At 43.1% G+C, this 16,835-nt stretch overlaps 2 protein-coding genes across 11 annotated transcripts in view; one reads left to right on the top strand and one right to left on the bottom strand.

Moving 5' to 3' along the window:
* lrmp (lymphoid-restricted membrane protein) overlaps positions 1-16,835 on the bottom strand; it is a 32,907-nt gene that overhangs the window by 3,548 nt on the left and 12,524 nt on the right. For 9 of the 10 annotated variants that reach the window (XM_066667111.1, XM_066667117.1, XM_066667118.1 and 6 more), the window contains 17 exons: positions 16,356-16,507; positions 14,083-14,194; positions 12,737-13,031; positions 12,084-12,136; positions 10,841-10,952; positions 8,231-8,384; positions 7,782-7,854; positions 5,609-5,655; positions 5,317-5,387; positions 4,804-5,000; positions 4,544-4,625; positions 4,284-4,341; positions 4,162-4,189; positions 3,314-3,454; positions 2,378-2,512; positions 526-673; positions 353-393 (listed from right to left, as the gene is read on the bottom strand). In XM_066667111.1, the coding sequence (XP_066523208.1) occupies positions 353-393; positions 526-673; positions 2,378-2,512; positions 3,314-3,454; positions 4,162-4,189; positions 4,284-4,341; positions 4,544-4,625; positions 4,804-5,000; positions 5,317-5,387; positions 5,609-5,655; positions 7,782-7,854; positions 8,231-8,384; positions 10,841-10,952; positions 12,084-12,136; positions 12,737-13,031; positions 14,083-14,194; positions 16,356-16,507 (1,899 nt within the window). The remainder of the gene's footprint in view (positions 1-352; positions 394-525; positions 674-2,377; positions 2,513-3,313; positions 3,455-4,161; positions 4,190-4,283; positions 4,342-4,543; positions 4,626-4,803; positions 5,001-5,316; positions 5,388-5,608; positions 5,656-7,781; positions 7,855-8,230; positions 8,385-10,840; positions 10,953-12,083; positions 12,137-12,736; positions 13,032-14,082; positions 14,195-16,355; positions 16,508-16,835) is intronic. The other variant, XM_066667114.1, reaches the window with a different exon arrangement.
* dnai7 (dynein axonemal intermediate chain 7) overlaps positions 1-16,835 on the top strand; it is a 36,591-nt gene that overhangs the window by 16,470 nt on the left and 3,286 nt on the right. The window lies entirely within an intron of this gene.

Here is a 16,835-nt window from a genome sequence, read left to right as displayed (position 1 = left end):
AGAATGTGAACAATACGGCTGATGACATATGACACACGTAGGCTGCTAAGGTAGAATTCAACCTGTTACCCTTTACATAAGAAACAACTGGTCTACAGTTTCTAAAAACTCCATTCCAGGGCTGATACCAAATCAAATGACATTACTATTAATATACATGCTCCTATCCATAGAAGATGAGACGACAAACCTCACAATATATAAATAGTTGTCAGCCCTTTAACAATAACAATAAAAAACAACAACCAACAACCAGTGTATAGCAATAATTAATAATTTGCAGAATAACCCACTGTAGTAGCAATTATATCAAAACAGTAGTCTACTCTTGTCAAAAACCTCTTGATCTCACCTTGTAGTACGGGGGGGTTGGCTTTTTGTTTCTAAAATCATCTGCAGAAAGACAAATTATTATGTGTTTAAAAGATAAAGCATTGAGTTCAAGATTGTGGTGTGAAAAAGCAAACACTGTTATATAGGTTCACTAATGGCGCTCTTGTAAAACCACTAGCGAGTGCATTTTACCCCTCTCTGTGTGCGAGCCAAAGGACCTCTCATTCTGCATTAGGGTCTCTCTGAGCTCCACCAGCTCAGCATGCTCTTTAGTGTAGGTCCTCCTCAGGTTCTCCACGTGCTGAATCATCACCTCCACTGCTTTCCCCATGCGACTCTCCTACACAGAACCCAGTGTGAGTAACCCTCATATATACACAGGATGTATGAGTAATCCACATGTGAACACAGGACTGAGAAACTGATGAGAGAGAATGTATCTGGATATGTGAAACTAGTACCGCCCCCCCCCCAACCCTTGTCCATGAACCCACACTACTGGTACTGCTTTTCCACTGCATGGTACCTATCTTACTTGGCTCACCTGGGACCACAAGCGAGCAACTATTAAAATAGTACCCAGCTCCAGGTACCAAATTTGCCCAGGAGTGCCTGGTTGCAGCAGGGGCTCCACAGTGCATGTGTTACATAAACTGACCACCAAACCCTGGAAATGCACTCAAATCCCAAGTGGCCAAAGAAATTAGTTGAGGGCGTGGACATACCAGACCGAACCCTGTGCACGAGACATAACTGCTATGATGCTAGCAAACTACTGTGAGTGATGGTTATGTAGTTCCAGATCTAAAACTGAACTAAAACGCTCAACACAAAATCAATGTTATGTTGGTCCACAGAGCAAAGGGCTTGAGAGTGCATTTCCAAAGCTTGGGGTTAATTTAAGTCACATGCAGTGTGGAGTCCCTGCTGCAACCAGACCCATCTCCAATTTACCTAATGGAAAAGCAAAAAGCAGAGTAGAGTAGATTAGGTATCATGTGGAAAGGCGCCATACTAGTGACATTTTAGGATTACCTTCGACTACCAAACACTTGATCAAACAGAGTGTGTAAAAGAGTGTCTCCCCAGGACCGAATTTGGGAAATTGTAATAGCACTGACAACTACTCAGATAAATTCCCTGCAATTCTCAATGCAATTCCTTCTCTCATAACATAAAATTAGGTGCTTGGAGACATTCAGCAGATGCTTTTATAGCAAATAAACATTGAACACTGAGACACTAATCAATCAGTTTCATAGAATAGGAATTCAAACTTCAGTGTTCCACATAAGGATAGTGATGTCCATTTTGTTTGTCCATTTTTATGAATATAGCTACTACAGTGGAACATCTACCTACGAACTTGATCCATTCCGTGACCCGGTTCGTAAGTGGAAAAGTTCGTTCTCGAGTCAATTTTCCCCATTTAAAATAATGGAAAAGCAATTAATGCGTTCCAGCCCCCGAAAATCACCCTTTTTGCACTGATATATGTTTACAACACTCTCAAATTAGTAAAAAAAAATACATGTAGCATTACTAAAAATAAAAGAAATACAGTGGTAACAGTAATAAAAAAGAAATAATAAAGTTTTAAGTGGTTACATATCACTACCTTGAAGAGGTGATGACTGGCTGGAGGAGTAACACAGGCACTGGCTGTATGACGGGAGGTGGGGGGGTGGGGGGAATAACGGAGAGTAGGCGGTGAATGTGGGGAGACGAAGCGTAGATACGGCTTAACTTAGCACGAATTTCGATGTCTGCTATTTACACTAATGCTAAATTGCTAAAGCTACAATGTGCTAATCTTAAAAGCTCACTCAAGTCTGGGCGCTGGGAGACTCGCCTATTGGGGTCAGTGGCCATTTCCAGCCGCCGGCTCGGCGGAGGCTCGGGTTCGTTTCTAGAGTCGTGGTTCGTTGGTGGAGGCAAAAAATATTCAAATGTCTGGTTCGTATCTTGGAAAGGTTCGTTAGTAGAGGTTCCACTGTATTCCTCTTTGTGAATAGACGAAACCAGATAATCAGGCGATACGGACCTGGTGAATGGCACCCAGCATTTCTGAGCGGCTGGACACTCTGATCATAGACTGGATGAGGATGTCCAGGTTCTTCTGCAGCCGCTGGATAATCTCCATAGACTGGTTATCATCCTCACACAGGGGGAGCAGAGCCTGAGTATACAGAGCAAGCAAAAACCATCACGCTGTATTCATAATGTGCCAAACATGTGATCAACACACTCAACCGCAGCATGCGAACCCGAATTCTGGAACGGGCAGCTAAAATCGGTTACCCATTAACTGTAGGCCTTTGAGGAAGTAACCTTCATGCAGCTGTTTAGGGATTTCCCATCCTGGTGGTTAGATCAGGTGATATGGTGTTAGTGTGTAGCCTCCAGTTACAAACATATCATGTATAACACTGTTGCTAGATATTTATAAATACTTCATGTATGCTGGGTAACAGGGTAAAATTATCTTGATCTTGCAAATGAAAGAAATCTTCATTTGCATTTTTTTTTTGCATTTCTGACAAAGACGATGCAGGAGATAGACAGGAAACACCTGGCATTTTTAATGTCTACCATGCAAAATGTAGCAATAATGATGCATTCATTAAACATGTCCAAAGAAAGGAAAAATGACTAAACGGATACAGATAGAACAATATTAGAGCTGGTAGAGCGCTATAATGGCCAACTACATCAACAGCACTTAAGGCTATTGGCAAGAGGCTAGTCTTGCTTTGGTCTAGATCTGGAAAACACATTCTCCAACTTTCCACAATAAGATGATAGGTCAGTGCTTTAGGTCTGAAAGGAAAAGGAAGTGCCCTGGCTCCAAAGCCCAGACCTCAACATCTCAAGTCTAAAAATGATCTATAATCATCTACTGAAAATTAAAGCAAGTTTTCTGAACAAATGAAGATGCAATTAAGGCAACAGGTGTGGGAGAAAAGTAAGTGGAACACACCTGAAGTAGGCCCTGGCAGCTGGACACCTCCCTGCGAACGTTCTCCTCGGCTAGGTCTCGCGAGCGCTCCTCCAGATGAAGCCTCTTCTCCAGCGTGAACATGTCACACTTGTAACCCAGAGACAATCGGTGGAACTCCGCCTAGTGCCAGAGCAAAGACAAGACCCCTGATGTTTTAACACCATCTGCAGCCAATGAGCTGTTACACAGCCTCAAAGCTGGAGCATGCCATTTATTTTAGAAGTATTTCTGATCTTTTGATGTTCTTGTACTCTAAAATCATCATCTGTGCCAGCTGTGACCATTTAAAAGCAGAGACCTCCAGTCATTCCATACAGAATGAATATAATAACTGGATGGTTTAGCTTTCTGTGCACCTACACACCTCATGACTCTTCCCACGTGTTCCCTGCAGTCTGTATGAGAACCCATTTGCTCATGTGAAGACTCCCTCACACTGCTGAAAGCTAGGGAGTTAGCTACACACAAATGGCTTGGAAAATTGTGCTGACACCTACAACAGCCCACGCTGCTAATCAAAGAAAGATACCACTTTCTACTGCTCTCTCCTATGCACTCTCTCAGCTGTGGACTCCTCTAGCTGTAGTCAGGCAGTGCAAATTTGGGGGTTGCTTTGGACGGAGAGCAAAACGTAGCAGGTGGCTACAATCTTATCTTGCGACTTTCTGCAAAATTACGTACTCTACCTATATTCCGATATAAAAGTATGTATATGTATGAATAACAAATTATGAAGGAAAAGGGATAATGAAAATGTACAAATATTTAACCATTTTTGTTGGTCATTTTATAAAAATTATAAAAAAATATTCAAAGAGCACACTAACCTCAATCTCCTTATCACTTTGAGAAAGACTGTAAAGGATGAAATTTAAACATGTTTGAGAATGACAATTATATGTAAATTTAATCATGATCAAAACAAATGATCATACACAATATTATCAACCTGTTGCGATCCTCTTTGTTTGAATCGCTGGCATCTTCTGAACTGACAGAGCGGTCACCTAGGAGGGAGTGAACCATTAATATGTAAGGTACGGTATATCAGCTGCCCAAGAGCAGATGCAGAAGAGAGGGATGTATTAAAATAGGGTTTCAGAAAAGAGCCAACATGACTGCCACTGAATGAAAGCTACTGTAGATCTAATTTGCATAATTCACTGAAATGCCTAGCAGCTTTTCTTTCAAGATTGACAGCATGTTTACCTTCTTTCTCTGTGTTGGTTGAAACTTCACCATCTTCCTGAGCTTTCTGCTCCTCTATGGCCTCCATGCTGCGGGACATCTCCTGAGAGAGAGAGAGAAACAAAAGAGAAAATAGGATCCTATCTGATCAGACAGGAATGAACCCTACGATATCAAGCCTACGCTAGAACGAAAACGAAAAGCATTCAAGCAGCGTGACCGGCAGGACTAGATATTCGCTGCTGTCAAAGACATAAGAACGTAAAATGGATGTGTCTCACCAAGTCTCTCTTGAACCTGCTGCGGAGAGCCAGGGAGTCTTTTTTGGAGCCTGTGGGTGGTGGACTCCCCCGTGCGGAATCTGAAGTGTGTTCCTTTGCTTGGATGGACTCATTGCCGACTTTGCTGGGTCCTGCTGCTGTAGCTGAGTCAGAGCTTGGTGCAGTTACTGCCTCTTCACTGCCTGTCTTTGCCATATCTAACAGTGGAGTGGGTGGAAGTGTAGGAGGAGGGGGGGGGTTGAAAGGAGAGGGAAACAAAAGAAAAAGAAAATATGGTCGGAGAACTCTCGTGCCAAACGTGTATGCATGAGTTTGGGCATCTCTTCTTCAATTAAATGATTTTCTCCATTAAAAATAAGCACATTCTTTACAGAGAACTCACCATAAATAAATAATTGATACATTTTTTTCTTTTCAAATATATTTTACTGATCAAATAGAGAATATATTGGGCACTAAAACATCTCGACTAGAGGTGCTCCAACTCGTGCATTTCACAGTTTTTCCCCTGACCTGCTCTGTTCAACTGCTGACCCGACTCTGGCATCGATTCTTCTTCCTCTGCTACAGGCAACAGACAGCTTCTGAGAGAGAGAGAGAGAGAGAGAGAGAGAGAGAGAGAGAGAGAGAGAGAGAAACACTTATCAGATCAGGGAATCACACTTAAAATTACACAGATTCTTGGAATGCAAGCTTCCAGTCACTACATGCTGAAAAGAACCCTCCTTTCCACTCAGGAAAATGGAAAAAAAAAGATTGCATATAGTCATTATCTAAGCAGATGAAAGCATTAAAAGGGTCTTACCTGTCCACTACTGAAGGCACGTCACCAAGCTGCTCCTGAGTCAGTTTCTATGGGAGGGAAGTAAAGCAACATGAGTGAGTGATCTGGTGATGCCATGAGTAACAGACACACACACACACACACACGCAGCTTCATACCTGTCCCATGGCATGAGATCTGGAAAATGAGAGCTGTGCACTGCTGTATGCAGAGAGTGAAGAAGCTCCAAGTGCTCATTTCTTACATAATGTGTATGAGAGCCCTAGAGCTCGTTAACAGTGAGGGGGAACGAGTGAGGGAACGAGAGAGAAAAGGAAGACTAAGGTAGACAAGTAATAAAGAAATATCGACAGTCAGAGAGAGAGGCAGTTTTAACTTGTGGGGGTGGAGTACGCCACACAGCGCACACACATTCAAACACACTGAAGGATGTTGTGGATTCAAACATTTGGAAATTGTACATCTTTTCAGGTCCATGGGAAAATGGAGTTTGAAGCGCTGTCTGCTGTGATGGGTTTGTATTTCCCACAACAATCCTAGCCCTCCAGACCATAATCGTGGGCGTAAATTCACATTCTTGCCCAAGTCGGAGTCTATTTTACTCATGGATTAGTTCGTCTGTAAAAGCTGTTGTTCCTGGACTCCAAATTCCTGCAGAGTTGGGGTTCAACTTTGATCATCTGTATGTTTGACTGGAGGTGCGTTAGAGTGTACTACGGGCTGTGAACACACCCAAAGCGTGAGCGTTTGGGGGTTCAGTGCCTTGCTAAAGGGCACTTTAACCATGGATGTTCCTGCAAGTCCTGGGGGTCGAACCAGCAACCTTCGGGTACCAAAGCCGGTCCTCATACATTCATCATCTGTAAGCGCTTATCCAGTTCAGGGCGCGGTGGGTCCAGAGCCTACCTGGAATCATTGGGCACAAGGCGGAAATACACCCTGGAGGGGGCGCCAGTCCTTCCTGGACACACAGACTCAAACCTACGGACATTTTGAGTCGCCAATCCACCTACCAATGTGTGTTTTTGGACTGTGGGAGGAAACCGGAGCACCTGGAGGAAACCCACGCGGACACTGAGAGAACACACCAAACTCCTCACAGACAGTCACCGGGAGCGGGACTCGAACCCACAACCTCCAGGTCCCTCGGTCCTCATACAACCTTAGTCCAGGATGACCATATTTTGCACCAGATTCCAGAAAATCAATAGGGCCATGTGGAAGAAAAGGGATGAGATGTTTAAACTTACACCACCAAAGATAAAAAAAAAAAAAAACCTGTTCATATGGATGCAGGGTTATACAAAGATAATAAAACAAAACCAAATAAAGAAAAGGAAGAGTGGGCGTTGATGGACAAGTAAAGTCTTTTCTGTGCAAGAGCATCCCATGGAAACGAAGCAAAAAATAGCTGCGGGCTCCTCACTCGTTGAAATATCCACTCCAGGGAGATCATAGCCAAGCCTCTGGACCTGAGTGGCCATCTCTTCAGTATTATATAAGAGGTGTTCAATAAAACCACCCAACCGAGGCGTGGGACTGATTAACATTACCATAAAGAGGATATCGTAGCATGCCACCTTCCTGAGAGTACGTTAAGTGCAGGAGAACAGAAGCTGTGAAGACTTTTTTGAAGGTTTTCTGTAGCTTTGAACCTGATTTTTACGTAGAAAAATGCCTTTAAATTTTACCCGAACATATCTAAGCATTAACCCAAGCTGATAAACCTCATCTGAAGTGGAGATTTAGCTAATCTACATCACACTGATGCAAAGCAATAGACATGACCCAGCCAAAATAATTACGGCTAATGGGTAATGGATAATAGTGCAAGTCCAGCACTTATTAAAAGCATAAAAATGTGTTCACCAACCTCCAACACAATTCAAGCACTTCATCCTTAAGTCTAGAACCATGGTTGGATCTCCCCTGAAGGCTGCTCAAACATAAATGAACGCTTGCTGGTACTGAAAGCTGTGGTCCCACTACCGCTAGCTATTATACACTGGACAACGTATCAGCAGGAAGTTTGAGGTGTATATATATATATATTCACACATGCGGAGAGAGAGAAATTGAAAAGAGGAAAGCAAAAGGGGAAGAGAGAGAGAAGTGAGAGAAAAGGGCAAGAAATAACAGAAAGGAGATTGATAACAGAAAAAAATTAATAAACTTTCCTTCTCCACCGACTGACCTGTGAGTTGCTCATGACCACACGCTGTTCTCCCTCGGGTCCTCTCCCCTCACTCTCAGATCGCTGCGGGGACCTGTACCGGGACACGATAGGACGCAGTTGGGCTTGCACACTGTGGTGAGTCTGTAAGGCAGTGTGCTGTAACCGCCTGAGCAGCCTCGGCACACAGGTGCGTGGCGGCCATGCAAAGCAAGGTTTCAGCCACGAGTGATAACCCACTTAACAAGCCCAAGCAAAAAGACACCACACACAGCCAGGAAGGGAAAACACTACTTTGACTGGCAAATGAGACACTCGGGGTGACTAAGGCACTTCAGAAGCAAACAGACCAAAAACTATCAGAGTCCATTTTTGTCAGTGTTTTATTGCTCTGAGGCTGTGGTCATAAACTAGGTGTTGATAAATTGATATCAAGCACCTTGTATGGAAGTGTGCAGTGCAGGTCTGACCTCTCAGGCAGAGGAACAGGCTCATCCACTCCAGGACGGTCAATTGTGGGAGAGTCGAACTCAGAAGCCGGAGGTGACGTGAGGTCAGTTGACGGGCTCGGATCTTGGAGCAGAGGGTTGGGAAGGGTTTCCTCAAGGTTCAGATTTGGTTCATCTGAAAGGCATTAATTCGTATTGTAAATAACAGTTTAAAATTGTTATATTTCCCCAACTTCTCAGTCTGGCTCAAACCACACCCAGGTCTTGCTGACATAGTGTAGAACACATTATGACTCAGTGTTAAATTTCACAGTAAGACACACCATGTCCTAAATAGATCGACATGCAGCTTAAAGAAGACCTGAAAGTGGTTTTAGAGAGTTGAGAATGTTTCATCCTGTATTTACAGATAATATTTGACTACCTACTGACTTAAATTTTTAACTTTTAGCTACAGCACTAATCAAAATTATTCCAAAAATTTTAAAAAAGTGCAACAAAACTGATATATCAAGTGTTTTCTCCAAATTCAAAACAATCTCACTTTTAATGGACTACTGCAGTCTCAGAATTATTTAACTCTCTGAATAGAATCCCTCTTAAAAATAAAAAAAGCACACTTTTGCAAATCAGGTGTTGTTAACACCTTGACTGCCGTTTGTTGCTGACATTTGATTGCATTTTAAACATATGGCACGTCAAGAGAGTTGTCCAAAAATATAAGGGATCATTGCCTTGCACAAACAAGGAAAAAGATACAGGCACCAAGTGTTCCTAGTGATACTGTTGGAAACAGTTCATAGTTAAAAAGGAACACTGGCTACACCACCTGGACATGACAGAAAAAGGACGCTATCACCAGCTGCCACCACATTCCGATGGAGGCAGGTGGGTTGAAACATTCGAGTGACTGCACAAGACCTACAGTGAGATTTGGTAACAACAGGTACCGATGATTCAGTATGCATGGTAAGTTGTATATTAAACGTGGACGGTCTCCATGCCTGAACTCCAAGATGTACACATCACTGACTCAAACGCACGAGAATTGTGAGCTCGAATTTGCTTAAAACAGATTCTGTTCTGAAATACAATGAAATAACACTGGAATTTTCCAGGCCTATGGATCAGCATTATATCTGCAGGAGGAAGAATGAAGTACACTGAATCCATTTTGCCCTCCGCATGCAGGAGAATTCAATCAAGTTTTAGAAAATCCTAGGAGAAGACTTTCCTAGGCTTCATGCCTTCAGTGAGGAAGCTAAAACCTGCGTCTCTGAACTTTCCAACAGGGCCATGATCACAAACATAGCTCAAAGTTCACCCAGGCTTGTTTCAGAAGTGTCCTATAAAGACTGGAGTTGCCATCTCAGTCTCCTGACTTGAAACACAGAAAATCATTGATGGAATTTGAAGGTGGTGGATGCAGCGTGACAGCAAACCTAAGAAAATGAGTGAATTAGAAGTCACTGCCCATGAGAAATGGGTTAAGATTCTCCATGTGCTCTGCTAAGTACTACAAACACATGTCAACAAGAGGTTGGATAATTCTGAGACTGCAGTAGTCATTAAAAGTGGCATTTTGTGTTGAATCTTGAGAAAGCAGTTGTTTGCTTGGTACATTTGTTCCGTTGAGCTATTTTAATTGTTCTTGGTTTACTGGAAACAGCTGAATGTTTGAAAATATTCATTTTTTCATCCATTCATTCGTTATCTGTAAGTGCTTATCCAGTTCAGGGTCGCGGTGGGTCCAGAGCCTACCTGGAATCATTGGGCCCCAGGCAGGAATACACTCTGGAGGGGGCGCCAGTCCTTCACAGGGCAACACACACTCACACATTCACTCACACCTATGGACACTTTTTTTTGTGAGTCGCCAATCTACCTACCAACGTGTTTGTCGACTGTGGGAAGAAACCGGGGCACCCGGAGGAAACCCACGCGAGCACGGAGAGAACACACCACACTCCTCACAGACAGTCACCCGGAGGAAACCCACACAGACACAGAGAGAACACACCACACTCCTCACAGACAGTCACCCGGAGGAAACCCACGCAGACACAGGGAGAACACACCACACTCCTCACAGACAGTCACCCGGACCAGGAATCGAACCCTCAACCTCCAGGTCCCTGGAGCTGTGTGACTGCGACACTACCTGCTGCACCACCATGCCGCCCCCCACCCTTAAACATTTTTGTTGGCTAATCAACTACACCTAGGTGATTATGGGAAATTGTGTACATTTATAAATTTACATTTAAAATGCTGATGTATAATGCAGACCAGAACATGCACTTGATATCTGTGCTTGTGTGGAGCTGTATGTTCTCATATTTGATGAAGCTGTGACAAGTGCAGGTCAACTTTTGAAAACAGTCGCCCCAACAATAATGTTTATTTTTAGTTTGAATTTTAAAATGCAAATTATTAATACTTTATGCACAATGAATTTCCATATTCATAAAACAACAAGACAAATATGACAGGTTAAAAAAAAGAAAAAGGTATCATACAGGTTCATATTCAAATAATTTATCAAAATGTTGCATCTGTGCTGAAAGGTTCTGGCTCCTTCGGGGCAGAGCTCTCAGTATCTAAAATAAATGAATGCATGAGAGATCTTACTAGCACATTGAGTGTGGGAGTGAGAAAGAGAAGCAGACTCGCTCGCATCGCAACAGACAGCCTGCACGTGGGTGTCCTCAGGCCCAGTGCATTCTGGGAGTCTGGCTTCTTCCTGCAGGGGCCAGAGAAAGAATCAACAAAGTGAGCTGGACTGCATTTCACTCCACAGATGACCTGTTCTGCTTTGGCTACTTTTGAATATTGACACAAGTCAAATATGCACATAAAGAATTTGCCAGGCAAATTGCAGCCACTGTCAGACATGTGACTGTATAGCTTTGTGTTTGAGAGAGAGAGAGAGAGGTGCACAAGTAGTTCCTAGAAGAGTGTCATTTCCTGACTGAATGCCATGGTTCAGGAAGAGCATCCTCTTAAAACTGTCATTTCTGCAGCAGCTGGCAGTCACATGGTCCTCACTGACCAATGGCATCAGATCAAAAAAAGCACAATGTAGAATTAGATATGAACTAATGCATAATTCCAGAGGTGTGGCTGGAGATATTTCCTGTTTGCTTTTCTTATTGGTCCTGTAATCAAAAACAAAACCCACAGACAAACAATCCACAGTGTAAGTCTCACACACTCAACTTTACACCACCTACCAATTAAAAAAACAGGGATAGAACTGTAAAAAAGAAGTGCATCAGTTCCACCCAGTCACTGGAGAGAGACCTTTGAATAAACATTCACAACAAATTAGAAAAAAAGATCAAAACCTTGAAGCTGATCTAATTATTAACTCTTCGTTTGTTCCCTTCCATGGCTATTGAACACACTACAACTACAGGAAGTGGAGGACATTTTAAGCATAAAAAGGAAAACAACAACAACTGGGAAAAGCCTGTTTCTGTGGGCTGTGGGCTGAGACACATTCATTTTATATAAAATGTAGTGCTCTTCAGGGAAGTGGACATCTGTTAGACAGTGAAGTTAAATCAGAGCCCGTATATTCAACAAAGCAAGGAAAGACTGAGACCAACTGTTTAAACAAGTGAGGTCTACTGTCCTCCCGTACGTTTGGATCAAAAATCTGCAGCCGCTTCAACCCTTCGTGGAGACAACTAGACAACCCCCTGCTATGGTATGAGTTTTTACTAAAAATGTGGAAGTTCAACAAGATATTTACACCTCAAATGGCCACAGACAGAATCAATGGTTGGCATTTATGCAGCTAGATGCTAGTAACCAGTACTTTCCACTATAGTCTTTATCTCAGTGGGCATTACATGCAAGAGCTGATTACCTGCTGAGGTCCACCATGTTCCTGGAGGTCTTTTTCACCACTGAGTAGGTTTTCTAAAAGAAAAAAAAATTAAAAACCTGGATCAGTTATTAAAAACACACACACACAAACATTCCACAAGCCCTCACCGTGTCCTCAAATCTCCTGTTTATATTTTTGGTTATATTATGACAGCAGAATCCCCCTAATCATGTGCTGAGTCTCTGAAGTGTGCTCTGCAGTCATGCAGTGAGAAACCCAGTGGATTAGCACCTGAGCGCTCCTCTCACAGACTAAGTCTCTCTGAGCGTAGCCAAAGAAGGCAGGGTGTCTGAGGCAGAAAAGCCATAGAAGGCTGAATTCTGGAGTCAGGGGCCCTGGAGCTACAAGGCCTCGGGGTTAAGCTTCAGGGATGGCTGCCTGCCCTGTGGCTTTGGGGATTAAAAGGATTATATTATCTAAGGAGTTTGGACACTGACGCCGAACAAGTCCTTTGGAACATTGCCATTAGCGGGTCAAGACCAGTGTCAACATCAGCACTGGAGGCCTTGGAAAACAGCAGCCTTTGAACTGCATCACCGACACATTTATAATGTTCAGTGTTGCACAACGGTTACTTTTTCAAGCCATGCAGCTGTTAATGCTAGTCAATTGGTTTGTAATGCCATTCTCACCACATGATTCCGGCTCTGGCAGACTCTTCTGGGACAGGGTGGAGCCGCCGAGCTCTTCGGCCTCGACTACAGAATCGCGCGCCGTCTCCCTTTCCCTGTTCAATAGCTGCTTCTCAACTTTTCCACAGTCTCCCTCTTCCACATTCTGGGTCTCACTCAGGCCTTTCGCCTCCTGGTCTTTAGGGTCAGGAGCTCTCGGACAGTTCTCCACTTTGTTGAGCCCAAGCACGATCTTCTCTTCAACAGCACAGTCCTCCTCCCAGTCCAGCGATGAGCCATCCAGGTCCTCTACAACCTGAGCGTTGCACAGAAATAAGTACATAGTGAAAGTGAAGCTACCTTTGAAAACCTATTCCGTGCCAAATTCAGAGTTCACCAAGTAAAATTCCCAATGTAACACGATGTCTGCTGGAGCACATTTTCTACATGTTTCTACATCCCACTTGGTACCTAAACATTCAGTGTATATCACAATATTTTGTTTATCATCATTAGGAACAGACAAGAGTTCCATTCATTCATTATCTGTAACCCTTATCCAGTTCAGGGTTGCGGTGGGTCCAGAGGGGCGCCAGTCCTTCACAGGGCGACACACACACATTCACTCACACCTACAGTCACTTTTGGCTCGCAAATCCACCTACCAACGTGTGTTTTGCACCCGGAGGAAACCCACGCAGACACAGGAGAACACACCACACTCCTCACAGACAGTCACCCGGAGGAAACCCACGCAGACACAGGGAGAACACACCACACTCCTCACAGACAGTCACCCGGAGGAAACCCACGCAGACACAGGGAGAACACACCAACTCCTCACAGACAGTCACCCGGAGCGGGAATTGAACCCACAACCTCCAGGCCCCTGGAGCTGTGTGACTGTGACACCATGCTGCCCTACAAGAGTTCCAGAACATGCTAAATTACTGTACTCAACCTGCTCATTCAAAACAGCCTCGGGAGGATTGTACTGCGATGCCAGATATGAAGAAAAACGAAAATTGTAATAAAAAAAAGCGAATGAAATGTGTGTCTGTAAGAGTCTGGGATAATATCCAGTATCTTTCAGTTTAGAAGAGTGCTCCATGCTGGATTGAAAACGGATCATTTGCAGTACCCACTCACGCACCCACACATATTGCTCCTAATGGCCTCTACTGAAAAATCTCTGGCCTCCGCATGCAGCCTGCTAGATATTCATCTCATCCTCATTTTATAACTTCAAGGCTTGGGTAGATGCTTCCACACCATATTCCTTTTCAATATCACATGGCTTGGAGGCCCAAAGCTGACTAAAACATGTCGGTTCTTTTGCATGTTTTACATCAGGTTGAGTAAGGTACCTGCCGGGCGTTGTCTGGTGTCTGACTGCTGGCTTCTCTGCTGTCCTGCGGCGTCTTCAGTTGATCCAGCTCCTCTCGCAGCTGCTGTATCTGATTCTCCTGCTCCTGCACCCTACAAACGATGCACCACACGAAACGGTCATTTACATTTAGTGCTAAATTTACAGCGTGTAAATCAAATCATACAAGACACTGCTGCACACACAGGGCTGAGAAATAAACCACTGTGGCACTGATCGAACTGTAACAGCTAGAATTAAAGGCTACCTGTGTGAGGTGTGCTTACGTAGCATAGTAAAATAGATTGATTACAACCTGTCAATGATTTTGACCAATCAGACGCCAAGGAAAACTGACAACCAGCGTTGGAAAATTGTTTAAACTTCGACCGGACTGAAATAATCACAGAAATCCAGCATAACCACAGCTAACAGTCAGTCTGGTCCATTGTGTTCAGGGTCCTAGCCTCAAACCAGAACAAAATACCATCTTTGTGCGTTTCTTGTATACAAAAAAGCCGGTTACCCCTGGCACCTTGTGATTTTTGAGCTGCATTTTCAAGCAGAAAATGAACAAATAAATAAACCTACGTTTTCAGATTACAAAGTAGCATTTTATATCGTAGCATAAATTGAGTTTCATTCGAGTCGAGCTCATCACAATGAAAACAATCGTTCACATAAATTGAAGTGACATCACTGGTCTCAATTCACAATCACGCACTTCCCCAAATTCATTCACCATCAGCTTCAGTTCATCTTAACTATTAGCAAGCAGAGCAGGACATACTGTACCCAATCCGCAGACCCATGCAGTGCCCCATTCTTCTTAAAGTTCACTTGCAGTGCTTGGGCCCCAACCAGCTGCTACAATGCCCGAAACCACCCAAAGTCCACACACCCAGTCCGATAAGTGTCTCACCGTGCCTTTTATCTTACCCCCTCCCTCCTTTAACTGTAACCGTGGAAACCTGCCATGTGAGAGATTAGAAATGATACTCTCAGAATGAACCAAAAATGGCTGGGAGGGAAAGGTCGCCCAGAATAGCCTCTCGGAATCGGGCCGCTAAACCGCAGAGTTCACATCTCAAGAAAAGCTGAGTGTTTTACAATTCTTTCTTCATTCCTTGTCCATTCAACTCAATTTCTCAAGAGAGGGCCCAATCACCTGTTTAAGGAGCTGTGACAGAGGAATAGGTGTGTATCTGTTAATATTAGTGCTAACTAATTAACAATGGGATTTAACAATCAAATTAGGACAAAACTTACTAATTCATAGTTTTTAGTGGTTTTATATAGTTTTTTAAAATGGAGTGTTTCTACTGCTGAGTTCAGAGTGTACATTTCATTTTTTTATGCTAAAATATGTATTAAAAATCATAACCAAATCTCACTTTTCCCCCTCCCCCTTCTCTCTCTGTCATACACTCTCTCACACGGAGCTCCTGTTTCGTCACCTACCACGCCTCCCATGTTTGAGCCACGAGCTGTGCTGATTTAATCTTCTCTACTAAAGCTGCTCTGTTCAATGCTAACGCTCTCCCTGAAATATGTACTCAACAAATTAAGATTCTAATAAAAAAATCATAAAAAAAATACACATAATATATAAATAAATTAATTAAAAAAAAAGCTTCCTCCAAGCACTAGCATGTTAACGTTAACGTTTAAACGTTGTGTATGTAATTGTTGTAATTACACTTAAGATCGATAGGTAAGGCGTGTTTATTTATAGAGCACCCTTCATGCAAGAGCAATTCAAAGTGCTTTACAGAAGGGGGGGGGGGGGGGTAAAAAAGTTAAAATTAAAAGCAAGAACAAAATCATAAATGTCCATTAAAACAATTAAAATAGTGCAATAAAAGCAAAGGCATAAAAAGAGTAAAAGAAAACACGAGTCAAACAATTTACAATTATACAATAAAAGAAAAGAACTAAAGTGCCATTACAGAATAAAAGTCCAGAGTGTTTTAAACCGAGCTGTAGCTGCTCAAACAGGGATGTTTAATGTCGGGGCTCTTCTAATATTCTCTTAATTAACCATTATTAATTGTTTCATTCTTAAGTCTTACAATGCATTTAGTAGCAGCAAGTGGGTGATTATCTTTTTTTTTTTTTTTTTTTTTTAAAGACCTTATTCCCTGATGTTTCATACACACCCACATTCTATGATAAGCTCACATTCATATACGCCGGTCGCTTATGGATTGCGCAACATTACCATATTCTGGGTTCATTATTCCTTGTATCTGCTAAAAGGCTCCACCCACTCACCTGACAGACATCTGCCTCGTCTCTGTACGAGTGTGACACACATTACTGGCCATCTTCAGCAGCTCCTTTTCCAGCGAGTCAGTGTATTGATTAAGTTGCTCCAGACTGTAAGTCCACTCACTTCTTTTCTGCTCCAGATGCACCTGCAGGCCCTGTGGAGGAAGAGAAGAGCATGGAAAGACCACTTTAGCAGCGCATGCTAGCCTTGACCTACAGTCAGCACTGTAGGCTAGTCGTCATTTTCCTTATCTCTAGGTCATGAGGTCCTCAGAGCGCACATGTTCAATGGAAACAGGCAGTGAAGTTTAGTGAGAAGGGACATAAAGCTAATAGAGCTGCACCAGCCGTTATTCTTATAACATGGTCTTCGCTGAAACTGAAACTGCAGAAGGCCGCATGTGCACACCAACAGTAACACGTTTTTTAACACTTTTTTTTTTTAAGGCTGTGAGCATCCACACCATCAGCCTGTGTTTATGA

Source organism: Hoplias malabaricus, chromosome 4 (genome assembly GCF_029633855.1).
Source record: "Hoplias malabaricus isolate fHopMal1 chromosome 4, fHopMal1.hap1, whole genome shotgun sequence".
NCBI classification, from domain to species: domain Eukaryota; kingdom Metazoa; phylum Chordata; class Actinopteri; order Characiformes; family Erythrinidae; genus Hoplias; species Hoplias malabaricus.
Note: the sequence above shows the minus strand (reverse complement) of the source record. Positions and strands in the feature narration are given on the sequence as shown.